The following is a 26,378-nucleotide window of genomic DNA, read 5'->3' as shown; positions in this document are numbered from 1 at the left end:
AAAGCCCTCAAATTATAAAATGAGACCGACAGACTGTGTTTGTGAGACAACCAAGTAAGCAGTGGTCTATTAAGAAGCTATACACGGTGCTGGAACAACTGTATATCCAGATGGGAGAAGTGAACCTTGACCCCTACTTCATAGCATGCATAAAAAGTAACTTGAGATGGATCATAGATCTAAATATAAAAGCTAAAACCATAAAGCTTTTAGAATAAAACAGGAAAGTATTTTTGTGTCTTGGGCATGGGCGGAAGTTTCTTAGGTCACAAAAACTATAAAAGAAGAAATTGATAAATTAGACTCTGTCAAAATCAAATTCAGCTCACCAAAATATGCCATTGAGAAAATGAATAGGCAAGCTATAGGCAGGGATAAAATATTCACAAAGCATATCTGACAAAAGACTGGCATCCAGAATATATAAATAACTTCCATAATTCAACAATTAGAAGAAAAAGAAAAAAAAAGAAAAAATGGATAAAAGAATTGAACAGTTACTTCACAAAGAAGATACATAAATGACCAATAAGCACATGACAAACTGCTCAACATCATTAGTTTTCAGAAAAATGCAAATTAAAACACTATGTCTTTACACACACACTGGAGTGGCTGAAATTAAAAAGACTGGTAGCATCAAATTTAGGGGAGGATATGAAGCAAACAGAACTCTCATACTTTGTTGATGGGAATATACAATGGAACAACCTCTTTGGGAAAGATCTGGAAGTTTCTTATAACTGTAAACCTACCATATAATAAAGCAGTTTCACTCCTTGGTATTTACCCAAGAGAAATGAAAATAAACATCCACAAAAAGACTTGTATAAGAATAAAAGAATTTTACTTATAATATCCAAAAACTGGAAACACCTCATTTATCCATCAATAGGAAAATGGATAAACAAACTACAGTACATTCATACAATGGAATACTATGCAGTGATTAGAAAAAAGAACAAACTGCTGATGTGTGCAACAATGTGGATGAATTTCAAAACCATAATGCTGAGTGAAAGAACCTCAAATACAAGAATACATATTGCATGGCTTATATGAACTTCTTGAACTAATCAATAGTAGAAAAAAAATCAGTATAACTGTTGCTTCTGGGAGGACAGGGAGAGGGATTGGTGGGGAAGGTGCAGGCAGGAACTTTCTGGGTGCTGGTAATGTTCTATGCCTCGATATGGGTATGGATTATGTGTATACATTTGTCGAAACTCAACTAGTGCACACTTAAGATTTGTGTATTTTATCAGATGTAAACGTTATGTCAAAAGAAAAACAAACTGAAAGCAAATATTAAAGCCTAGTTAATGATTTGCGTACTGAGATATTTAGGGGCTGTATTTAGATGTCTGCAGTTGGAATTTGTCAGAAATATAAGATGGATTGGTGGAAGGATAGAGTGATGGATTAATGGATAGATGTGTACTGAGCAAGTAGAGTAAAGTGTTAGTGGTAGAATCTAGGTGGTGGATATACTCACTGTAAATTTCTTTCAGTGTTACAATATGTTTGAAAAATTTCATGACAAAAAAAATTAAAGAACCTACCAATACAATAATAAGGCTCTTGATCTTAGTCTTTCAAGGTCCTGTTGACATGGTGCCTCTTTGGTGCTTGAGGCAAATCAACTCCTCTTCCAGCACAGAAACCCCAAAAGTACAAGTCTCTGAAGAAATAGACATCACTTCGTCCCTGAAAGAGATACAGAGCTGCAACAGACAAACTTCTGGGGGCTCGTGATTCTACTGACATACTTTTCTTACATTAACAGAAACATTTTGCTTCTGTTTCTGGAAGAGACCTTCAAACTCTATTCTCTGTTCTCTCCTGTGTAGGAATCTTCCCGCCATCCTGGACTGGGTGAAAACTCAGAAGCCCGGAGCCATGGGGGTCAACATCATCACGTCTGACTTCGTGGACCTGGTGGACTTTGCCACAACTGTCATTGAATTGAATGACCTCCTGCAGGAGGATAGAGCTTTAGCTAAATGCTGATTTAATTTTTCATTTAACTTAATGTTGAATTTGTTGATCCAGGCAAGAGTGCTAAAGGATTTCCTGTTGGGATGGCCCCTGGGCTGTGATGCTAAAATAAGTAAGAGGAGGGCATTTTTTTCCCTCCTAACAGGGCCATTTGGATAAAATTACAGGGCATTTAATGGCATTTTTCCCAAATGAGACTTTCAAAGAACTTAAGTCCAAGGGAAGAAAGCATGTTTCACATGATCAAGGTCAGGATCTGCCCACTGGCTTCTGATGTTGAATGTAGTACGGAAATAGGGTCTCCACGTCCCACTGGGGTATTGGGTGTCCCCTAATTGGCCCAGTTCCCTGTTGTCTTCCAGGATGTTGTGTTTGAGCCAGTGAGAAGGCTGAACCAGAAAGGCAACCCTGGTCAAAACAATGGCTCATTGCAGGTGTGGACTGCCCTGTGGGTGGCATCAACCTGGGAGAAAGGGCCATGTCTCTAGGCATGTTAAATGTCACCACTTCTTCCCTGAGAGAGGAAGACCTCTTTATCACCAAGGTATTTCAGCCACAAGCTGTTCTTGCTTAGATCGTGCTTGGCAACTAGTGACCGTCATTCTTTAGTTAAACGGTTAAACATACTGCCCTTGGTATCAGAAGTGTGTTTCCTGGTTTTAAAACATTGATTCCTTTCTATTTCTTTTGGCCCCTTCTTAAAAGTGAAAGGAACAATGATGAGACATCTTTTCGGTGTGGGGCCCAACAAGAGATAGACATGCATGTTTGTTGCATGCCGGATTCTTTCATTTAATTTTGTAGCTTTTCCCAAAATGGCTGCCAGGTAGGTGCCTGCATCCTTTTGGCAAAGTCATTTCTGGAGTGCAATCTTCAACCAAGACCTTGGAACTGCATTTTGTGGTTGTCTGCCTAGGACTCAGGTCTGCACTGTGGGACGCACTGCTGAGGGAAGGCCCCTTGTCTGTGACACCGTGGAGGCAGACGCAGGAGGCATGGGAAAGTGCAATGGATTTAAGGAGGAAGCTCCAAGTGAGTTTGGAGCCATTCTGTAACTCCTTGAAAAACAAGACTACCTCGGGGACATTTAGGATGACTTATGTGTCATCAAGTGAGAAATACTCAGTGTTGGAACATTTCCAGTTCATGTCTTGATTGTTCTACTTTCTGCAGGTTGTTCTGAGCCTACTAGTCGCCACTGTATGAGGGCTTTGAAACTCAAGAGGGGGATTTTTCTTTTACTTGATAAGAGGTGGTAATCCCTCAAGAGCTCTCTTGTGTTTTGTTTTATTTATTTATTTATTATTTATTTATTTATAGATTAAGTATCTTCAGTGCTTCTTACCCTAAGAGCACTCACAAAGGAGCTTCCTGAACTTTTCTCACCCAGGCCAGATGCTGCCATGGTCTTCCTCCCCTCAACAGGACCACACTTCTCAGGACTGTGAGTGACCTCTGACTCTGCTGTAGATGTCCTGGCTCCCCCAGTCATGTCTGGGACAGTGTTCATGTGTGAGTGTGGTCCAGATCTGAGAAGCCACTACCAAGCCATGCACTGGAACAGAAGATGAAATGGGTCATGAAGAACTCCAAATTCCTGAGGAAGACCCTCCAGAAGAAGGTTGAAAGGGGAGGAGCTAGAGAGAAAGCTGGGTATGGGAGTGTGCACACTTCGATGCTCCTCAGAACTGTCTGAGAATCCCCAAGGAAGGCAGCTTCGGGGTTCTTAAGGAGGAAAGATAAACACGGAATCCTGGATGGATGTGTGCATTCATAAAGATCATGAGACCACCTCCCAGCAGCTTCCCATTCCTATTCTTGGATGCTCCTAGCTGGACTTTGCATATTACATGCTACAGTATGGGGTATCCCAGGTGAGCTACTAAAAGCACATGCATACCCCCAACTCTTGGTCTTTCAGCCTTTCCTCTCTGTAGGGTAATTTAAGCCCTGACCCTTTGCTTCCACAACTTGAGGAGGTCACAACTGCAAATGCTTCTGGGAAAATCTGGTTTAACTTTTCCTTTTCTTGCATTTGAAGCCCTCCCCAATGAGGATTCTGGGATTTTATTGTCAACTACCTTAGGGCCTTCTCTGGAAATGAATAAGAAGGTGGGTGCCCTCACTTTCTCAATCTTCCTCCAGTTCTGATATTAAACTTAGTTTAAACAAGCTCTGAAGTCCCTGGCCCACCCTCAGGGTTTTACTTGTGTTGTTATTATTTCGTTTTGGTCTTGTTTTTAATTCTTGGTCAATTTCTAGGGACTAGATCATTGCCCCTCTTTTAACCCTGTGTTACTTGGCAAAGAGATAAGGAGGCAAGAGGAGACTTACTCTGCTCTGTTTTATTTGAGCCTCAGCTTTGTCCAGGTGCTCGGTGCTATGAGGCCAAGCGTGTTGACAGGTATCTGCACAGGATGCCAATGACAACCAAGGGCTGCTGACTATTCAGTGAAATGTTTACTTGATTTTCTCCTTTAGTTTTAAAATATATAGTTGCACTTCACTTGGGTTGTAACATTTAAGTGCACCTCAGTGTTTGCATGAGAAGAGAAAAGTCATCAAGCGTGACACAAAAGCACAGAAAATGATACAAGGTCGCCTGCATGGAGTCCTCCACTGCATGGCGAGTGCAGGCCTCATTTCTTCATGCTGCTTTGGGTTGCCAGCTGGGCTTCCATTCTGAAATTCTGCACAGGAGCTCTGGGAAGTAGGAGAAGGGTTATTTATCATTCATCCTTGATAAACACCTTTGAATGGGCAGAATCTCTGCCCCCAGAAAGAGTTGCTCAGCGTGTAGTGAAGGATGTGTGCATTCTGCTCCTTGATCGAAGGCCAAGCAGGAGAGTTGAGTGATGGGACAGAGGGAAAATAGACTTTAGTTCTATAACTCATTCTGCAACTGGCAACAATAAACATGGTTACCCAACCACATCACTTATTCTCGCAAGTTCTGGGGACCTTTCAGATCAAACAAGGCTCTGATATTTGCTCAGAATTAACTTTACGATTAGCTAAAAAGCTTCTTGATTGAGCCAAAGAGGACTTTAGTTTCACAGGATTTGGGGCAATATTTGTTCTGAAATGTAGACTGACTTTTTCATGAGCTCCCTGGACCATTTCCCACATGGCCACATTTCCATGGCTTTGTGGCAAGGGGGACCATCACAGATTTCAGTTAGATTAAAGCAGTGTTTAAAGGCTTGAACTTTGAGCCTATTAGAAGTACCACTGTGGTTTCATGGGTACAGAAGATATTGTTAGAATTGGAGACAGAGGTCAAGATGGAATTGATGGAAGGGAATAATAAATTATTGAGGATTAAATTTTAAATTAATGGCAGATCTAAGAGGATTATGCCAAAAAATATTATATATTTGCTATATTAGACTGTATAGTAATTAAGTTTATTTTCCTTAGCACTGAGTCCAGACCCCTGAATTATCGAGAACAGTTAAGCCACGGTCCAAACCCAGGATTTTATATAAACTCAAAGAAAAGCACAAGATTCTGAGCCCAGGTCATGATCGATCCTAAGAATCCTCGTTCTTCTTCCATGACCTCATATTCACATCAGAAAGTTTCTGTTTCTGTTCAAGGAGACAATGTAATGGAGCATTCTGGAATTAAAGGCAGTTTTGTGGTGTGTCAGGATTTTCTATTTCTGTTTTTCTGAATTTTGCCGTAATAAAGTCCTCCCCAAAGAGACATTATTACAACCCAGCTAGGAGGCTTAGTGCTCAGCTAAAGGTGGAGAAAAAGGAGATATTAAGACTGAAATGAAACTGTCTCTTTTCCTGAGAAGCAAAAGGGCTACCCCAATTCAGGCCATCTTACAGAATTAGTTTATGCCACAGTTGAAATTTTTGTGTTTTTCTTTCTTGGCTGACTGCGGATTTTTACTGGTGGGTTCTGGGAAACAAAACAGGCAAATGAGTAGGGCACAGCCGTGAGACTCCCCTCCTGTGGCTGAGCGACTGAGTGATGCTGTGCTGGATTTGCCTTGGCTCCTTCCTCTGGAATAAAGAGGCTGTCTGGTCCTTTAGTGCTGTTTTGCAAACCTTGGGTGAGTAGCTCCCCAGAATATCGCTCCCTAGTGATTAGGTTCACTGCCTTATAGTCAGGGGCTCCACAGTCGTGGTAGTTCTTCCCTGAGTGGTGTGTGTAGAGAAATACTACTTGGACTTATTTCTCAAAAGTGTGGCGTGGGATGACAGAACTTGTCCAACAGCGGCGCCTTCAGTAATCCAGATAATGAATAGGGCTGAAAGAAAGCTGCTTGCATGTACATGAGCTCCTGAAAGGTGGGCTTTCCCAAATACCTGCTAAATAGGCACATTATGCCAAAAGGAAAGGGATAGAAATTGATACCATCAAGTGTCCAAACTGATAGGAAGTTTGTTTTATATCGCATAGAACTTGCTTCTCCCTCTGAATTCCAGTAACTTTCCAGTACATCTTGCTCCTCTGCCTCAGGCTGCTTTCTAGTTTTTGCCACCATAGCTTTGTCACTCACAAATGTTGCCTTTGATACACAGGAGCGAACTGGTTGAGTGATAAGTGATGTACCTGGAAACTTCACGCTTAATTCCAAATAATACTGAACAGCTCTTTACTGCCCCCCCAGAGACACACTGATCCTGGTCCTCTGGCTCCCCCAGCTTCCTTCTAGAAATAGTGACACTGATGGCACTATATCATTGAATTAACCCTAACCCAGAAGAATGCAGTACAAAACCCTGTTGATGTTGAAATAGCATTCTTAGAGGCTGTAAAAATATTCTAAGATAACTTTTTCTGTCCTGAGGTAGAGTGTTCTAGTATTTTCTCCAACAAAACTTGTTCTTAGGACTTTTCAAACTTGTTTCTAAGCCACATCGTTTGGATGAAATATTTTCCCTCTCTCTTCTGGAAATTCAATCCCACAGTCTATTAAGGCAACCCCATGAATAGTGTAAGACATTTTCCATCTCATTTCTTCTCATCTCCTTCACAGAAGACCACTTTCTGCTTTTCTCTTGTCTCTTGGCCATCCTCTGTCATCTGCTGATTACTGTTAATCACAGGAAGCTGGCAAAACTTACAGTAAAAGGCACATACGTTCACTGATGTCCAAACGCACTCCTATCACTGTGGTTTTTGCTCCTTACTCTTCTCAGATGCATTATTCTGACCCCCACCACTACCACCCAAAGACTAGAGCTACACCTGAGAGGAACCCAGAACTTGGGGCTAGTGTTTCATTCAAAGAGCAGGGGCATGCTCACAAGCTTTGAGCCTAATGAGAAGCACAGCACTTTTAAAAGTCAAATAGGCCTTCGGTAGCTTTGTACGTTTGCAGTTTTACATTTGTTATTAGTTTATAGCACTAATAACACTGTAGTCATGAACCTATAGTGTCAATATGATAAATCTTAGAAGATATTCTAGAGACAGTGGTACCCTGCCGCTATTATACTTCCTAATTTACACCCCAATATTAATACGTATTACATACAGATTGTGTATGCATTATTTGTGTTGTGTATATGCCAACTGTAATACTTGACCTCACTGATCAGAATCAGGAAATACAAACACTGTCATAGTGAAAATAAGTCTTGGTCAATTCAAATGATACGCGAATCTGATAAATGCTCTATTAGATATTATGTTTTGTCCTCTATGCTTGTTTTATATTACAGTGCATGCTATTTGCTAAGTTAAGTAAAATAATAATAAACGATGCCAACTTGAAAGTTAGAATTAAAATTTTGCATATATGCCACTTGGTACTCTGAAATGTATCTTGTGGCTTAATTATCTTTTTCATGCACATTTCACTTGGATTTTTTCCCCCTAGGAAATAATTGTTCAAATCTCTCTCTCTCCTTTCTTGTAACCTGGATTAAATTGTTTAATTCAGCCTGAAACATTGTAAAGCCAGATTACCTCATTTTAACTGTGAAAAAAGTTCAATAGATGTGATAATATGGTGTCTTTTCTTGTATTTGATTTGAACTACCTAAGGAGGCTTAAGCCTAATAATAAATAGAAACCTTCAGCAGGTACTTTTCCTTTGCTCGTATGCACGTTTTGTTATTGGCCCACTTCTAATTTTGTCTTGAAAAGTTATAGACTCAGCATCAATGAAATTCCTCATTATACGATACTGGCTGAAGACCCTTGCAGCCACATCCAGCACCTATTGGAGTGAGCTGCACATGCCTGTGGTTCCCAGGGTGAGCTGTGCATGAATGTGCACACAGCCTAGTCACCCAGTTTTCCAAGCTTCATCCTCAGCACTTGAGCTATTTCTACTAGGCTTGGCCCAGGTCCTGCTGGCATCCATATTCTCGCCTGACTACCATCTCCAGCCCACATTACTGCGTGATCACCAAATGTCCAGAAATAGAACAATGCAGAGGTTAAGTGTTTGTGCATACAAAGGTTAAATAAGAGTGAGCCTGCACTTTCTGTTGGCAATGAAGATTCCAGTATTTTCCTCATTCCTAATTCTTTTTAATACAATATCTAAGGCCACTTAATTTCAGTAAATTTCTCTTTTTGCCCTACCACCTACAAAAATAATGGGTTGAGGTGAAAGTCTTGTGTATGAATTTAGCAGAGATCAAATTAATTCTGAGTAATCATTCATTTGACATAGTTCAATGTTAGAACAGGTAATTAGGGATAATTATATTTCTGGTCAAGTTACCATAGTAATTGAAGAACATAGTCATGGTCAGAATGTTCTGCCTGTATTTTTAGGTTTTGTGTAGTAAATCTACATTATGTCCTCTGGTTTGCTTTGATAAGCACCACTGTCGGTCATTCCTATTTGGTTTTAATAAAAAGTGACATGATGTAGATAGAGCTGGGTCCAAACATAAGCAAAGCAGGTATAACCCACATAGTGTAATTGCAAGGTTACTACTGCCCTGCCTCCATTTCTGAACGTGCACTTGCTTTGAGACATTGCCTCTACGACAATGGGGCTGTTGCATTATGTATGAATTCTTTAATATCTAAACACATATTAATTTATCATATTACAACATTCTATTTAGCACAGAAGCTAAGAACAGGCATTTCAGAGATGCACAGACCTGGGTTTCTGTTTCAACTCTATCACGTCCTGGCTGGGTGACGTTAGGCAAACTGATAGCTCTAAATATATAGGATATGGGACTAATCATACCTACTCTGAGGGATTATTGAGAAGTCCACATAAGAAAACATATGGAAAGCATTTTAACACAGAGCCTGGCACATAGTAAATTCTCAAAAGTAGCTGTCAGTCTTAGTACCAGAGGTAGGGACTCTGTACCCACTTCCTCCAAATAGCATCCAGCACAATGCCTTCAACATGGTTGACTGCTAACTATTGTGTTTATTGGTGAACGATTTAGCAGAAACTAATTAATGAGAGAGAAAGCAGATAAATTCAGACAGCGAAAGGGGAAGTTGCACAATCACTGGACAAAATATGCATTGCTCAGAGCATGGGACTCATGCCACTAGTGGTATGCAGGATGATGTGGGGTGGAAGATGCCACATCCTTGAATAGCATTAATATTATTAATCACTTAATCATTCTCATTAGTTGAAAGTCTCTGCTTAGTGGTCATACCTCTCTAACCCTTATTTACCTAGCAAAACCAAGAAAGACTATAGTATCCAGCTAACATTTAATACCATTTCGTTTGTATTGTGTTTATTTTGTGGTTACCTCCTCTTTGTAGCAAGTGACCCTGGGTTTTTCAATAGTGATGTAAAATTTCCTTTCTAAACAAATTTATTTAGGTCTTTTAAAGAGTCCACGTGCAGACTATGGGAATGACCCAAGTTTCTGATCCTATCCAGGTTGAAAAAATGCAGTTGAGTCTACCACACACTTTTGCTGAGAATTGGGTTTGGCTGGGCTCTTTTAAACATCCTTCCCTAACTAAATAAGCGTATAAATGAACTGCTATTCGAGATAGAAAATCACCTCTTTTTTCATGAGAGAACTTTCTTCATGGTTCCTGTAGAATGTCATGCTCGGGTCATCCTCTCTCCACATCATCCTCCAGAGCAGTTGAAACTGGAGGCAGAAAGGTGCTGGCATGGCTCCGTCCCACAGATGGCTCAGCTGGGTTGACATGGAATGTAGAGAGCAAGCTTTTCTTCCACTTGGAAAGTGATTCCTTTTCTGTGAACCCCTGAGGTTAGGATGCCTGAATGTCCTGGATTTTTGTTGTGTTTTTTCTCCAAAGGAATTCTTCTTGATCAGCAGTATGTTTCTTTGTTTACTCCTCTACAAGTCTGCTCACTGTGACTAAGGAGTGTTATTATTTTTAAGACTTGAAACCTTTCTTCTCAGGGAGGGTGGGAGGTGTCAAGGGAGGGACAGTGGCCAAAGCCCATGTGCCTCAAACCTCACCCTGGATGGCCTGGACGAGTGTCAGTAAAACAAAAGTGCTAGTCAGACCAGGGTGTTTGCACAGCTGGGCAGTGTTTGGGGATAGCATGGGTGGGAAGCAGGACGCAGAAGTGTCAGCCTCTGTCCAGTAGCATCATGCAATTGAGAGAAGCTTCAGGCAAGCAGATGGCTTTAATCTAAGGGGCCTGGTGTCTGAATAGGATTTGTCCTGTGGAGAAAGGGCCTACGAAGCAGAGCTCTTGTTGCAAAAGGAGGCCCTAAAAGCTATTCTTTGTTTAACCTGAGAACTTTGTTGCCTTTTGGCCTAAAGACTTAACTGCATTGATCCTCGTTGGGCGTTTGCTCCATCCAGGCCCAAGGAGTCTCATTTCTAGGGCCTCCGTGAAGTAGGGGATCTAGAAGAAGACAGTAGATTGCATTTGCAAAAGCTTCCCCACCAACACCCTTGTGCATGTAGAACTAGCTTGCCATGTGTCGGGGCGGGGATGACTGCTTCACTGGGGCCAGAAGGCCCTGAAATGTCACACAAAATTTTAGATACATGTGCACTTCTTCTGCTTGAGGATCCATAGCTTTCATTGGATTCTCAAAAGAATTTATGATCCTAAAAATTTATATATCACTGGCTTTCAAGTGCCTGTGATAATGAATGATCGTTTAAATGTTGGTAAGCAAGCAAAGATGGCTAATTTAGGCTAGCACTAGAAAGCTTTGGTCCTTTCTGTTTAAAAAAAAACCTAAATTAAGACTCATGAGTTTGTTCACTCTGAGTGCTCTCTTTCAAGAAGTAAGGTTGGGTAAAACAAGATAGAAAGGAACAGACTATGCCAAGTCCAGAGGATCCTAAGGGATAGTTAGATGGGCTCTAGCAAGAGAGGGTGGTGGGCAAGCCAGAGAAGCCAAGCATGCTAGCAGGCATAGAGAGAGCTGGGCACTAGGCACAGATCTGAGCACCGCATTTCAGGGGGAAGTGGGTACGTTGGATCCTTCCCAGAGAAGGGCAATAGGAGAGTGAAGGGTCCAGAAGTCATGTCACATGAGACACTGGGGATGCTGAGTTTGGAAAAAAGATTGAGAGGAAGGGGACAGGGATATCGTCAAATATTTTCAAGTTGTTACATAACTGACATTGTAGAATCTTAGGACTTTAGACATGGAAGGGACCAAAGAACATTTGTCCAGGTGCGAACGTTACAGGAGGGAAAACTGAAAGCCAGAGAGAACTGACTGGCCTAAGGCAGTGCTGGCACTAGAATCTGGGCTCGGAGTCCTTCCAAGTGTCCTTTCCCATCATTACCAACGTCCTCCCTGAGTGCCAGTGTGATGGGAAGAACTAGGAGCCATGAGTTATCATTTCAAGAAGGTAGAGCTTGGCTTAATAAAGAGCATTCCTAAGTGGAATGGGATGCTAAACGAAGTTACGAACTCACCATCACAAAGAGAATTTCTGGGAGAGTGTATGAGTTGCCTATTGCTGCTGTAACAAATTACCACAAACGTTGTGGCTTACAAAACACAAATCAATTACCTTCCAGATGTAGAGTCAGAAGTCTCAAATGGGCTTGCAGGACAGTGTTCCTTCTGGGCTCTAGCAGAGAATCCATTTCCTTGTCTTTTCAGTTTCTAGAAGCCACCTTCCTCGGCTCCTGGCCCCTTCCTCCATCTTCAAAGCCAGCAGCATAACGTCTTCAATCTCTGAGTCTGCGTCTATCATCACATCTCTTTCTTTGATTCTGACCTCTTATGAGGGCTGTTGTGATACACTGGACCCACCTGGGTAATCCAGGATCATATCCCATCTCAGCATCCTTATCACAACTGCAAAGTCTCTTTTACCGTGTAAGGTGACATATTCACAGGTTCTGGGGATGAGGACACGGACATCTTTGGAGGCTATTGTTCAGCCTACCCCAGAGTGTATCATGGAAAGTGCATTGACACTGGAACTGGCTTTTGAGCAGACCTGAATTCAGAGCCTGGCTTCAGTGCCTACTAGTTGCATGACCATTACCCCTCTGAGCCTCTGTTCCCTCATCCATAAAATAGGAGTAAAAATCTCAAGATTTTTACAAAGATTTGTGGTAATAGATATAAAATGCCTAACAGATAGTGCATGCTCTATAAGTGACAGCCATATTTATTCAAGGAACTACCAGATGATTATTACCAGACAGGAATTCACTAAAAGAAACTCCATCATTAAATGGAAGGTTTAATAAAGTGACCTCTGAGATCCCCTTCTGAGATGCTAAAATAAAAGGGAGTAAAATAAAAAGAGATTTCCTCCCACATATGCTTGTCTTGTCTACTTCCCAGATCCAGTTACAAAGTAATTGCTTTTCTGGATAGCCAATAGCTAACAGACTCTGCTTTTTGCCCCTCACAGTACTGCTATCTGATCTTGTCACCTAGACCTCTGGTCAGGTTTGAGCAGGAGTAAGAGCCTGGCCTGGTGGGTAATGATTGGTCAGACCAGGCAGCTGAGACCAGGGTAGCCTCCCTCCCTCACATCTGTCAACATACCCGGCTGCAGGCAAGTTGCTGCCGTGACCACTATCTGTAGGGGCCAGAGAGAGCAGGAAAGGAAACCGAAGGGAACACCTCGATTCCGTGCTTAGGGAAAAGTAGAAGCCTGTGTTGATGCTTCTTCCCAACATCTCAAACTCTTCAGCAAGGATTGGAACAGTCGTGGGCCATCACTGCTGAGTCGGGCAGGGAGCTGAGAGAAGAATCCAGATTGAAAGCAGCAATCAAGGTAGGTGATCTGTCTGGTCACAGGCCCCTCTCTCAAGATCATGAAACAAGCTCTTTGCACATCCTTGTAGCCAGAGCACCTCTCATGATGGTCCACTGAGGGAGAGGTGGTAGCCGTGGCTGTGTGTTGGGAGAATTCAATCGCTTGTCACCAAGGTATTCTGAAAAGCGGGCTGTATTTTTCTTCCATCTTCTCTCTCCTTCAAAAATCGTTGTTCCTCTACATATTTCAAAAGTTTGTAAAATTTTTTATCTTTCATTGTAAAAAATTACACTGTGATTTGTTGGAATTCTTCCATCGGTCATGGCTCTGCAAATGCGACTTTGTTCCAGAATTTGGCTTGTATAAAATCTTTCTGCTTTCAAGATAGACCAGAGAGGACATATTGCGTATAATTCTGAGTTCCTCAGACACACTGTCAATGTGGAGAGCTGTCAACCTTAAATGATAGGATCTCCCAGGGAGCAAAGTGCATTTTTCTGCTTTGGGACCTAGGGAGTTAAAAGTCTTGAAATTGCTGGAGCAGAATCAAGCCTATTTACCTAAGCTTATCACCGCGGGCAGCCAGGTCAATCATTTACTGAGGCGAGGCTGTTTGCTACCTTTGACAGAGGACCGCTAAGGAAAGCCCTTGCCAACTGAGTCTCTCTGCAGAACAGACACAGGGCAACGTGGAACAACCCTGCTCTGAAGCTATAGCCCGTATTGTCTTCCAACTAGAGTATGTTTTTATCCTGCTCAGAGTAGTACGTGCCCCAGGAGCCTTCCCACCTCAATAATAGACACACCTGAACAAGACTCATGCACAAACTGGAAACCCGATATCACCTCAGGCATAAGAGCTGTGGCTTTCAAGGAGCTTCCCCTACAGCTGGAGGTCCACAGGGAAGAAACAGAATAACTATAGAACACCTTATTAAGTGATTCTTGAGGGAGAATGAGATTATTAAGTAATCACCGAAAAACATGGAATTTTTCCCCTTCAAGTCTACACATTCTGAAAATGTTATTTTTAATGAACAAGATCCACTCTTCTTTAGGTCTGAAAATAACTCCTCTAATCGCAGAACAGTTGTCATTTTGTCACCACATACACTTGTCAGGTCTATGCAATGGTTCCCGGCTCTTATAATTATTAGAAGCCTGGTGATAGGGAGGCCCTATTTTTCTACACTCCCTTTAGGGAAGGGGTTGGGCCATGTATTAAACAAGGTAATGTTTGACACTATTTTTGTCAATCATTTATGGAACTGAAGTGAATTCCCTTGGGTGAGGTTTGTGGCCAGAATTTTTCACAGCTCAGGCAGTTACCTAGATGCAGCAATTGAGGCCATTGCCGAGTGTGGCCCAGACACAAATCCTGTGTGTGATTTTGGGTTAGTCTGTGGCTACCTCCCAGGAATGTGGTGGAAAATTATGAAAAACGGATAGATTTCGGTGAGGATATTAGGCCCTGTAAAATATTAAGTGTGCCTGGCCGGTTTCCAGAATATATTTGTAGAGAATGCAAGTGATGGAGCTGGCTTTGAAGAGGGGAGAGGGAGTCAGGCATCCAGATGCATTGACCAGATTTACCCACAATACTGCAGGCCCCCTTCAGGGCAGACACTCAGGTCTCACCTATTCTTTCTGTGCAGCATCTGGCTCAAGGCCAAAAACACACTGGTGGCCCCTGAGTATACCCAGCTTCCCTCCCCATTTCATGTATATTGGATATTAAGAGGGGAGAGGTTATTCATAACATTGACCAGACTAGATAGACATTACTCCTTTTGCGTGTTAGAAAGTTAGACCCCAGAACTTAATTTGCTGACATCCATGCAGTCAGAGGGTGAGCCAGGATTCTACTCAGCTCTGCCTCATTTCCAACTGTTGCTTTTCCCATGTGATCATGGAGGTAAGCACATGCAGAAGCATCAGTTGTGGGGTGGGGAGGAGTCACTGAGGAAAGCAAGGCTGCCTAACATAGTCAGAGGTTCTCCACCGGCACTTGGATGTGTCATGATGAGGCCAGTTGGGTACCACTATAACCAAAAGGCCAGCATTGACTAGGCTGGACCTTCTTTGAGGGGAGGTAAGGAGAGAATCAGGTGGGGAGCAAAGGGAAGTGCCCGGTGGTGGCAGTCACTGGAGTCTTTCTAGGCCTGGATATTTCCTAAGTAAACTCAGGCAATTCTCAAGCTAGATATCTACCCCTTTCTATCTCAGAGGCTCAAATTCATGAGCCTCAACTAAAGTATAATGTCTGAACTATTTCCAGGGAAAGAAATCACACCATCCCAATCCTTCTCTGGGAACTCAAGAATCTAATTACTATCTCATTTCACCTCAGCTAATATCCACTCATCTACATCCAAGGGATTTAGGCAAAAAGAGGAGTAAAGCGAGAGGAACCAGCAAAATTCTAACATATCAAGGCTCCCAGTACCTGCAACCGAAAGAGGCCCCTATGAGCTTGAGTCCAAATGGCTTGTTGGTGCCATTTAGGCAGTAGACGAGTCATGAGCAGGAGCAAGCCTTCCTTTGCCCCAACCCTGTTTCACTTTTGTTCAGATACATCCTAAAAATGCCATTAGCTGTCTGGCCTAAATTCCAAAGCAGCCACACTTCCTGAGCATTTACAAGATCAAGATAAGGAAATACCATCATGAAATGTGGTAGACTAAATATCTTTGAACAAAGAGTTTCTTTTTTTCCCTGACCCGCCTCATACATACCTAAGAGTGTGATAGCAAAGGCATTATAAGCAGAGATTGCACCACCAAGTCCACTCAGTACCTTTCCTCACACAGCTGATCCTGCGTGACCTTTACTCACGTGCTGTCATTTTTGTTAACCAAAACATGAGGATAAAAAGTTAAAGCTGAAACGCAAGGACTCATAATAACATTTCACCTTTATCCGGGGCGTCTTATGACCAGGAAATGAAGTACTCCCTTTTTATCTGCATTTTTTCGTTGAATTCCTATAATAAACTTAGGCAACTCACCCAAGTCACAGAGCCAGAAAGATGAAGTGAAATATGAGTTGGGGTCTGTCTGACTCCAAAGCCCACATTTGTCAGCACTTCATTCTGGGAAAACTACCAACCAACAGTATCGACATTGCTTGCATTCTGAGTGTAAAAGAGTAAGGAAGGAGTTCTTTCTAAATTATTTGCCTGGCTCCTCAGAGCATATATTTATGACACCACCCCCCAGGTGTTCTTGAACCTGTACAGACAGAAACCTCAATATCACAGTGATTTTCCTCTCCTCCAGGAGCACACATACACATGTGCACACACATGCTCACACACACACACACACACACCCTAACGAGTGCCTACAGGTCAGCATTTTGATCTCTTTCTGAAACTGTGAGAGAAAATTTTTCTTATCCTGGTTCACAAACATTGTTTTGTTTGTTTATTTGATTTTAATGTAACATGGAAACAAATTTTTCATATATTATACCAGGAGTTTTTAAAGTCTATTTCTGCAGTCAAATTTCTGTCTTTGAGAAAACTAAATACATCAAAACTTCTCAGGGTGGTTTTATAGAGTCTTCACGACAGCCCTGTAAGGGAGTATCACGTTCAGCTGACACCCTTTCAGATAAGAAACCTGAGACCCAATAAAGGCAAGTGTCCTCAACAGCACTCAGCTGACAAGTCCAACAGGTCTTGGGGCTCCAAATCCTTTGCTCTTTTTCTCTAATGCACAAGTAGCTTTCTGGATTTCTAAAGCTTGCAAATAGTAGGGATGGGACATCCAAGCTGTTCTCAGAAATTGAAAATGCCAAATGACTACCCAGCCTGTTCCTGGGCTGTGGAGACCCACTCACGTTTCGATTGCTTTGCATTTGGCTGGGATTCTATCAGGTCAGAGTGGTAATGTTCTTACTCTTACTAGATTTTCATTAAGTAATGGAAATGAAGACAGTAATTGTTACTTAATAAAATCTACTTTGAAGTAAAAATCTTTCAAATCCGTGTGCCCATGAGCAGAGTAAGATATCAAAGGGATTCTTGCTAGGAGAAAGGTGAGAAACCACTGTCCTCGAATGTGTTGCATGCCTGGGGAACAGTGTACATGGGTTGGGTTACAGAGCCCCCATGGTGTCTCTTGCTACACACAAATCCTCTGTTGGTTGACTCTATAACCAGATGGATGTCTCATGGGTTGAGCAGTTGCCAAGTGGTAGGAAACTAAGGAAGTCCTCCCACAGGTTGAGAGTCCATCATGGGTGTAGTCCCAACCCCTGTAGAAACCAACTAAAGTTACAGGAGGAATTCCTGTGCCCCGTGAATTCCATTTCAGTCTTAAAATGCTCTGAGCAGTGAGGGAGCCCTACATCCACTGTGCATCAGGAGGGGACTAAGTATTTTCTTATTCTTAATGCTTCACTGGGAACTGCTCCAGGCTGGCCACCTGAATCTCCATCCCATGTGACATTCTCGTTGTCCATGTCCTTACTTGGGTTAATGTGCATCTTTATCGCACCTTTTGTCCGCTTTTCTGGGACCTCTGAGGCTCTAAAGATCTTGGTACAGGAGAACCCACAAGCTTCAGGCAGTGAGCAAACAGAGAGAATGGAACTTCTCTTGCCCCACACCAACTTGAAAACGGTTCCCCTCTTCTCTACAGTTCCAAGGTCAAGTTTCCCTTGGGAGCAGTTAAGGAACTGAAGGTCACAAAAAGCTGGCAAATCACCGTGACTTGGAGGGGTTCCCAGAAAGCAAAAATGGAAATGAGATTGTTTTCACACAAGACCCTGTATCTGGAGGACAGGCTTCAGATAGTTTGAATTTGCCGTTTCACTGTGCACTTAGGTAACCCCCACAAAGCCCAGTATTTTTTTTTCTGAAGCCAAAACAATATGAAAATACTTGCTGCAGAGAACTCTAACTAGGCAGAATTCTTTTTTTGTCATCACTGGGCTGATGTTTTCAAGGATTTATTTAAGACTAGCCTTTTTATGGTGCATTTAGCTGGAGCTGTTGTGTATTTCTTGTTAATAATGACTTTCATCCATGGAGCCTGCTTTGTGGTGATCTCATTCGATTTCACAAGGTAAGCAGCTGAAAACTTGTGGTTAGTACGTGAGCAGGTTGCAAGAGAAGAGAAAACCCAGAGGCCAAGCAGAGATGTTGCAGTGAATAAACAGGTGGCAGACTTCTCTACGCCCCAAGGAACACCAGTACCTCACTCTGATTCTCCCAGTTCTAGAGATGTACCTTCAAGGTCAAGCATATGGATTCCACAGAATTTCGCTCTGCTTCCTAGATGGGATCCTGAATATAAGCAAGAATCCATGTAGACGTCCCAAAACCTACTGTTCTCTACCAAAATACATCTCATTTTGTTTCTCTTTGCAAAATGGAAATGTCCCTGATGAGAGGTATTGTTACAGAATGCAGTTGTGTTGTAACTTGCGGTCCAGCATAGGGTCCTCGTCCTGAGGCCACCAGTGTGTCATTCTGTGGGTTGGTGCCAACTTTTAAACTTCTTGGTGGTGACTCGGTTTCGATTTTTCTCTGAAAAACCGGAAAAATTAAGATCAGAAAGTTCTTTAAAAAAGTAAACACAGAAAGGGTTTTTCACTCTGGAGCCATCATTCCTGTCTCTTATGCACTGGGGGGAATACAAAACTGCTAAAGAGATCTCCGGAATGTAATTTTGAGATGATTGTTATAAACTGGAGAGGCTGGGCAGCAGTATTTTCTAGAGAAAAGCCCACTCAGCTGGGAAAATGCAGAGCTCTCTCGTCCAGCTGCAATGCTGGCCCGAAACTCAGCTTTGCCGCCCTGTGTGTCACTTATGCAAGCTCCAGCCAGCAGGCAGGCATGACTACTATCATCCCTCTATAAATAAACAGAGGCCCTTAGAGGTGACGTGACTTGCCCGAGGTTACCGAACATAGCCACGAGTCAGAGGGAACTGTGTCTGTTTGCAGGGGGAGGGGTGACATCATAAGCAAAAGGCGGAAGAGTGAGGGACAGATCCGTGCCTCCTCTGAAGTTCACAAAACAATGGTCAAAGGCTGCAGCGGAGCTTTAAGTTTGCTTTGGATCCTGCGAGCATCCCTGTCCTCGGCCCCACCCTGCCTCAGCAGCCCTGCCCAGGGTTGCTCACCCGGGTTATTGCGAACTGGGTGCCTGTGCTCATGTCCCTTCTTGTAAGCCTCATGAAAGGCTATGTGTGATGAAGAGAAGGCACAAGAAGGAAGAAGGATGCATCAAAGCTCTTCCCCGAGGCCCCGAACTGAAAGGGCAGTTTTCTTTGGAGAGACTCTGATTTCCTTCTAATTTTCTGCAGAAATGAGTGGTCATCAGGGTGATTGACAGAATTATGACATTCCATTCCAAGCTTTGATAGTTTTTATTTTTCACCTCTATGGTTATTTCACTCCTCTCTGCTCTACTTCTCCCATAAAAAGGACAGAATAATGCTTGCTTACTGTGACATTGTATGAGAGAAAGCAGCCCCGGGTGGTACTGTTCAAAGGAACCACTAATTGCACGAAGCTCTGAGGCATGACTGAGAGATCTGGTGAAGTGTGCATGGCCCTTCATTCACACACTTACTCGTCACCCCAGACCCATGCCCAGGGAGCTCTAAGGCCCTGAAGAGCCACTCACAAATAATGGAAAGAACCTCTGGTCCAACAAGTAAAGCCCTGAAAGAAATTGGGCATCAATGGTCTTATGTCTCAGCACCATTCAGAGACTGCATTGCTTTGCTGCCCATTTTGTCCCTTTTTAAAGATGAGAGCGGGAAAGACAACATTACTTATTATCACCAAGGGATATCTGGTATTTTTTGGGTGACGGGGCAATGCCATGAATTCAGCAAGAATACACTGGTTTCCTGGCAGGGTCCTCAAGTGTCTCTCTGTGGTACTCAATAGAAATCTCCCTGAGTTTTTGCACTTCTCAGTTTTTTTTTTTCATTTACAAAAGGTAGGCTATGTTTATTTAGACTCACAAGCAGTTGACTGACTCAATGTGACTCAAGCCACAAAGAAACCAGCTATTTCACTCCATTCTGAGTCCTAGGATTGGGGCCCATTCACAGGTTTACGAGTTTCTCATTGAGGGCAATTTGTGACTGTGTGAGATTGGCCAAGTAGGTCACCATCAGCAGGTCATTGATGTTGCTGTTGAGCATGGTCTCGAAGTCATCAGGAACTATCTTGGGTACTTGGTTAACCAGACTCATCAAGAAGCAGCCCACTGTATTGTCAGCTGACACCTTTCCAGACAGTACATCCTCTGCGTACTGCAACACTGTGCTTAGGGCATCCTCGATGCGAGCCAGCACCCCTCCTACTTGCCGCAGGTCACTTAAGAGTCCGATCACCCGGTTGGGGCTAAAACGGGTCTTCATGATCAGGTCAACTCTGATGCGTTCTGTGTCATAATATGCATATTTCACTGTCAGAGGTGTGAACATCACCCCCATGGTCCTCCCAGAGACACCCATTAAAGTGCTGACATAGGCCTTGACGCTCATGCGGCCGTTCTGGAGGCTCGTGTCCACAGTGAGGTGAATGAGGTTGGGGGCTTCCCGGCTGTAGTACTCATGGATCAGCACAGAGTGCTCTGTGATGTCATGGCCTGTAGCGTACCAGCCCTGGATGAGCTCATTTGGAGAGACCTTCTTGTGCAATTCATACATGTTCTTAGCAAATTCCATGTCAACAGCCACCTCATCTTCTGACTCGTTGTGTGGCACTGAAAAGCAATTGGTGACTTCCACAGAGTGCTTGTCAACGGTTCCCAGCAGGGTCCCGATAACGTGGGCAGCGCCCTCGTTGCGTCGCTCGTAGCTGTCCACGATGGAGGCCAAAATGACCAGGTGCAGGCGGACCACGCGGCCGCCGGGGAAGTGGCCCGGGAGAGCAGGACCCGGCAGAGACTGTGCCGGGGTCTGCGCTGGGGCTGGCGCCGAGGTCGGGGGCTGGCCGGGAGCCGCGGTCGCAGTCGCCGCTGCCGCCGGGTCTGAGGATGAGGCTGGAGCCGCCGTCGGGACCAGAACCGGCGCTGCAGCCGGCGCTGAGCCTGGGGCCGGAGCTGTGGGTGAGGCTGGGGCTGGGGCTGGAGCTGCAGGAGGAGCACTCGCCGGTACCGTCGGTGTGGCCATCTTGTCGAGAGAGCTGCACTTTGCAGTTTTGACTCTATTCCTAATACCTAGTTGACTTCTTCTTAGGTAGTCTATTGGGGAGAGGGATGGGTAACACGATAAATCATGCTTAACTGACACCGCCTCAACCATGTTGGCTACACTCACTTTTTAGAAACCACAAAACAAACAACCAGAACAAGTCACCCCTGGGGTGACCACCATACAAACTTAGTTAAGGCAGGAGAGGAAGAGGATTGGCTTATGGTTCAACCATGTCCTACCTTGGAATGAAGCTGGAGAACCACAGGCCCATGATTCCAACAACCATTGTCCGTGTCAAACTCAGCTCAGATACAGACCTCAATGTGCTTCCACTGAGTAAAATAAAAACCAAGCAAGCAAGGTGCTGAACTATGGGACAGTCTCATACATTCTCTAACGCTAATGGCCAGGTGAACAAGCACCGGTTGGCACCTTCACAGCGTTTTCTGCAGGGTGCATGAGCACACCCTCACTTCTTGAATTGAACTGAATTCCTAACGTTGGACTGGATTCTCCAGCCCCGCCAGTTTTCTACCAGGAGAAACAGCGTTTCAGAGCATGAGGCAACATGGAACCCAGTTTTCCTACTTTTAAAACACTATCTGGCGGCACATGCACCCACCACAGTCCTCACTCTGCCTTCTGAAGGCCAAGGGAGGTGGAGTCCACAGTAACCCCTCTGTGCTGAGAGTCTGCCGGATAATGAAAGTGAGGAGGGGTGGATCCAGTAGAGCTTTCCAGAAGATGTAGGGACTGTTCCTGACAATCCCATTTTTCACTGTCTACTAGGCTGAAAGGGAAGAGGCAGCATTTTGAACACAGGAGACTTTCACGCCATAAATTTTCAGGCATTTGGTGGCACCAAGGGTTCTGCTGTAATCATGGTGGAACTAAAATAATTTACAAGGGGTGTGTGTGTGTGTGTACAATGCATGCAAAGAATTTTATTATGAGAAAGGTATTTGATCAATTTTGTAAAAAGAAAAATCTCTTGTCTAGACTATTCCTGGGTGTGGGTTATACAAAATCTATATACTCATTTAATTTCTGGAATTAATTAGCAAATGTCTGTCCAACTCCCCGGCCTTAAATACTTCTATTGATAGCATACCGCTTTCTCTAAAATTGCTACAACATATTTCGATCATTTTTAGAAAAGGCAAGTTACAAGAACCTTTGGCATGTAAAAAATTCTTTTGAGACGTTTAAATGAATCTCAGGGTCAGTTAATTATACTGAACTTCAGATGTCTTCAAGTAACTCTTGGCAGGCTAAATTTTATATCCCATTACCATCTTATTTTACACGATCTTATAAGTAAGATTAGCCAATGAAACTCGAGTAAAGTGATCACTGGCTACAGCGGCCTGAGCACTATTTGGTTACATCATGCACTGTGCCCACTCTCCAAACATATTTTTTTCTCCGAGTCTGCAGACATGCACTCTGGCCGTGGCTGGTTATGCTTAATCTTTGGCTGTTCCTCTAAGGGGATTTTCTGAGGGTCACCATTTTTCTTCTTTGCACTATCTGATATGCCTCCAACTGGGATACTATTATTTTTCACATGCATTTATATCAGAAGCTATTAATTCCCACTTGCTCCAAGCCAAGGTCATAACAGCAGGTTGGAATCAAATATTTTCCATTGTTTTAACATAGATCCAATAAGAAGACACTGATGGAGAGCCTAACATATGTTTGACGCTGTGCTAAGTGCTATAGATACAGAGAGGAGTAGCTCACAGTTGTGCTCAAAGGAAGACCAACATCTCATGGAGCAGATGAACCGATGAAGGAGCCAAGGCAGCATGGTGTGAGGCTGGGAGGGCCGTGGTAACTGCCCTCTAGAAAAGTTCTAGATGGATGCTCAGGAAGATTTTCAGAGGAGTTGAGATCCAAGTGGTGTTTTGAAGAAAAGGAAATTTGGTTTTGCAACCTTCCTTTTTAAGAATTCAGACTCTGAAGAGAAAGCTACTTTCTTTCAGGAATTTGTCTGAATATCCTGAGGAGAAAGGACAAAAGTAGAGACAGTTGTGGTAGGCATCGCTGAAGAAGATTTGATTGCCTAAGAGGAAGGTCCAGAGAGACCCTCCTAATTAAAAAGTAAGAAGAGAAAGAACTAGAACTTCACCTGAATCAGAGCCTGCGCCTAATTCGCAGCCCTTAAACCTGGAGCCTTAATTTAGAATCATTCTCTGCAGCCCAGCCTCATGCTCTCCCAAACCCTGAGGGCTTTTGCCTGGTGAACAGTCTTGTTATAAATCTCTACTCAGTTATGACTTGAGTTTCAATTTATTCTGGGAGCAACTTTAAACATAAATGAAGAACAAAGAACAAAACACTGGAGAAACAGGAGTGAGGGCCTCTGACGTCAGCAGCTGGCACCAGTTAGGAAGCTCAGTGTTGAAGGACAGGAATGACCTCTCCAGTGCCCATCCCAGCAGCCTCCACGAACGTCCAAACCCAACTCTCCTTTAGTTCCTCTCATTTTAAGCAGGACACAGCCGGAAGGACAAGCTTATTAGCTTTCAACCTAGCCTGGTTGGAAATCCTTCTTAAATTGGCTTAGGTAAATATTTAGTGTGTAAGTGAAAACTTTCACCATCTTAAACAGTTCGCCTGTTTCCTGAAGCTGGGCCAAGAGATTGTTGAGTTGTTTGATTCTCTTAGAAACTCAGATCATAAATCAAACTCATAATGGTCCAGTTTTCACGTTGGTTTCACTCTTTCACCCACAGAAAGAAAGAATATATGTAAACGTTAATTAGGAAAGATTTGACTACATAAATGCTCAAAACTTCTTTTACAAATACCATAAGCAAAAGTAAAAAATAGAAACAGTAAGCTGGAAAAGTATATTTGCAACATAAATAACAAGCTAAATGTTACTATTGCTAAAGAGTATTTACAAATCTGTACCTGTTAGAGGCAACACCCCCGCAGAAAGGTGGGGAGAAAACAAACTGGTAATTCACAAAAGAAGAAAGGTAAATGACCTATAATCAAATGAAAAGCTGTTTAGCCACACTAACAAAGAAATAATAGCAACTTTAAACAGTGAGATAATATTTCCTTTTTATGAGATTGGCAAAAACTGGGTAACATCAGGTATTGGTGAGCATGTAGGGAACAGACATTTTCACACACTGCCATGAGGGAAGTGTGAATTGGTGCAAACTTTTTTTCTCTTTTCTTTCTTTTGGTGATGAAGATTTGTCCCGAGCTAACATCCGTGCCAATCTTGCTCTATATTTTGTATGTGGGTCACTGCCACAGCATGGCTTGATGAGCAGTGTGTATGTCCATGCCCAGGATTTGAACCTGTGAACCCTGGGCCACCAAGGCAGAGTGTGCAAACCCAATCACTTTGCCACCAGGCTGGCTGCTGCCACCTCTTTTTTAAGGGCAGTTTGTCAAACCACATAAAACTGTTTTAATGTGGGTAACTTTTAATTTCGCAAATCCACTTACTTTTAGACAATAAAGGAAGAGTGCATTAAAATTTTTGCATAGTACACATAGTACATGGATATTTATGCAAGGCTTGTTCAGAGCAGCAAACTTTGAAAACAGCATAAGTGTTCATCAGAGAGGGATTGTATGTACACACACACGAGGATCCTATGCAGCCATTTAAAATGATGAGATCCATCTAGCAACAGTGGTTCAGAGCTTGAACTCTGTCACCAACAGACCTGTGTTTAAATTTTAGGTCTGCCAGTTACTAGCTGTGTGACTTTCAGCAAGTCACTTAACCTCCCTGAGCTTCAGTTATCTCATCTTTGAAAATGGGGAGAAAACTAGTACCTACGTCTTAAGATTGGGGTGGATTAGCTGGGAGGGTGAAAGCAGAGTTCTTAGCACACTGCCTGACTCACAACGAAGGCAGAGTTGCTGACTGTTGGTTCAATACTGTCAGCTTCTGTGCAAAATGGCAAACTAGACCCAAGACTTTGCCTCTTGATCTTCCCAAGACCTTATCAAAATAAAAGTATTTTTTTTTAAAAAAAGAATAAACTTATGACAGAGAAGAACACACTATTAAAAAAGAACAGTCAGAATAAAAAAAGTTCTCTTAGTGATTAAAATTATTCTTGTCATAAAAACATCGATAGACTAGAAAATAATGAAGAAACTTTTCAAAATTTAGAGCAAAACTGGGGCTGGCCGGTGGCATAGCAGTTAACTTTGTGCGCCCCGCTTTGGCAGGCCAGGGTTTGCCGGTTTGGATCCCAGGCGTGGACCTATGTACTTCTGTCAAGCCATGCTGTGGCAGGTGTCCCACATATAAAGTAGAGAAAGATGGGCACGGATGTTAGCTCCAGGCCAATCTTCCTCAGCAAAAAGAGGAGGATTAGTGGTGGATGTTAGCACAGGGCTAATCTTCCTCAAAAAAAGAAAGAATAGGATATTGGTAGAAAAGTAATAAAAAAAGATAATTAAATAGTAATAATAAAAATTAGAGTAGTCAGCATATACTAAAAGCACTTGAATACATCCATTACATGCATGATTTCCATCAGTCTCCCAGCAAACCTGTGATGTAGCTAGTAATACTATTACCTCTTTACAGTTGGAGAGATTAAGGCATTAAGAAACTAAGAAATTTGGCCCAGGCCACATGGCTCGTATGTGGTGGTTTTAGGGCATGCACACAGCCAATGCGGCTCTGTGCTGGATTGTCTCTGTCACCTTGGCATCTCTGCTACCCCTACTGAGGACTTCTGTGCATCACAAAGAAACAGGAACTACATTTCCCAGAGTGCCCTCCCACATGGTTCAGGTTAGAGCCTGGAGTGGGCATCTGTGATTTGGAAGGCAGAAGAGAAGCCATTATTCTCCAGAATCACCAAGACTGTTGCAGGCAGACGTACAGGCAGAAGGTGCATGTGAGGTCTGAAGCAGCTTCCAGGTGCCCATCTAGAGAACCATGCACATTGGGATGGCAGACGGAACTCGTGAGTGACAGTTCAAGAAGCTTTCATTCCTCGAGCCCTTCCACTGCTTATTCTTGTATTAAAACACTTTCTACTTCTTTTTGGCCGGCGCCGCCATCTTCCAGTAATT

General features: G+C 43.1%; 3 protein-coding genes across 39 annotated transcripts in view; 2 read left to right on the top strand and 1 right to left on the bottom strand.

Annotated features, from left to right (window-relative positions):
• PLCXD2 (phosphatidylinositol specific phospholipase C X domain containing 2) overlaps positions 1-8,048 on the top strand; it is a 51,833-nt gene extending 43,785 nt beyond the window's left edge. For all 6 annotated transcript variants that reach the window (XM_014732896.3, XM_001501392.6, XM_014732897.3 and 3 more), the window contains exon 5: positions 1,851-8,048. In XM_014732896.3, the coding sequence (XP_014588382.1) occupies positions 1,851-2,010 (160 nt within the window). In that variant the 3' untranslated portion in view covers positions 2,011-8,048. The remainder of the gene's footprint in view (positions 1-1,850) is intronic.
• Positions 8,049-12,841: 4,793 nt separating this feature from the next.
• The window catches only part of PHLDB2 (pleckstrin homology like domain family B member 2), a 222,954-nt gene continuing 209,417 nt past the window's right edge, over positions 12,842-26,378 (top strand). For 23 of the 32 annotated variants that reach the window (XM_070242834.1, XM_070242823.1, XM_070242832.1 and 20 more), the window contains exon 1: positions 12,842-13,158. The gene's annotated coding sequence lies outside the window, so the exon portion shown is untranslated. The remainder of the gene's footprint in view (positions 13,159-26,378) is intronic. The other 9 variants (XM_070242833.1, XM_070242821.1, XM_070242826.1 and 6 more) reach the window with 1 other exon arrangement.
• On the bottom strand, positions 16,556-26,358 carry LOC100071582 (eukaryotic translation initiation factor 3 subunit F). The gene has a single exon (XM_070242840.1). The coding sequence runs from the start codon at positions 21,414-21,416 to the stop codon at positions 20,211-20,213; it is 1,206 nt and encodes a 401-aa protein (XP_070098941.1). The 5' UTR covers positions 21,417-26,358; the 3' UTR covers positions 16,556-20,210.

Source organism: Equus caballus, chromosome 19, assembly GCF_041296265.1.
Source record: "Equus caballus isolate H_3958 breed thoroughbred chromosome 19, TB-T2T, whole genome shotgun sequence".
NCBI lineage: Eukaryota > Metazoa > Chordata > Mammalia > Perissodactyla > Equidae > Equus > Equus caballus.
The sequence above is the reverse complement of the archived record's forward strand: the minus strand, read 5'-3'. Positions and strand labels throughout refer to the sequence as shown.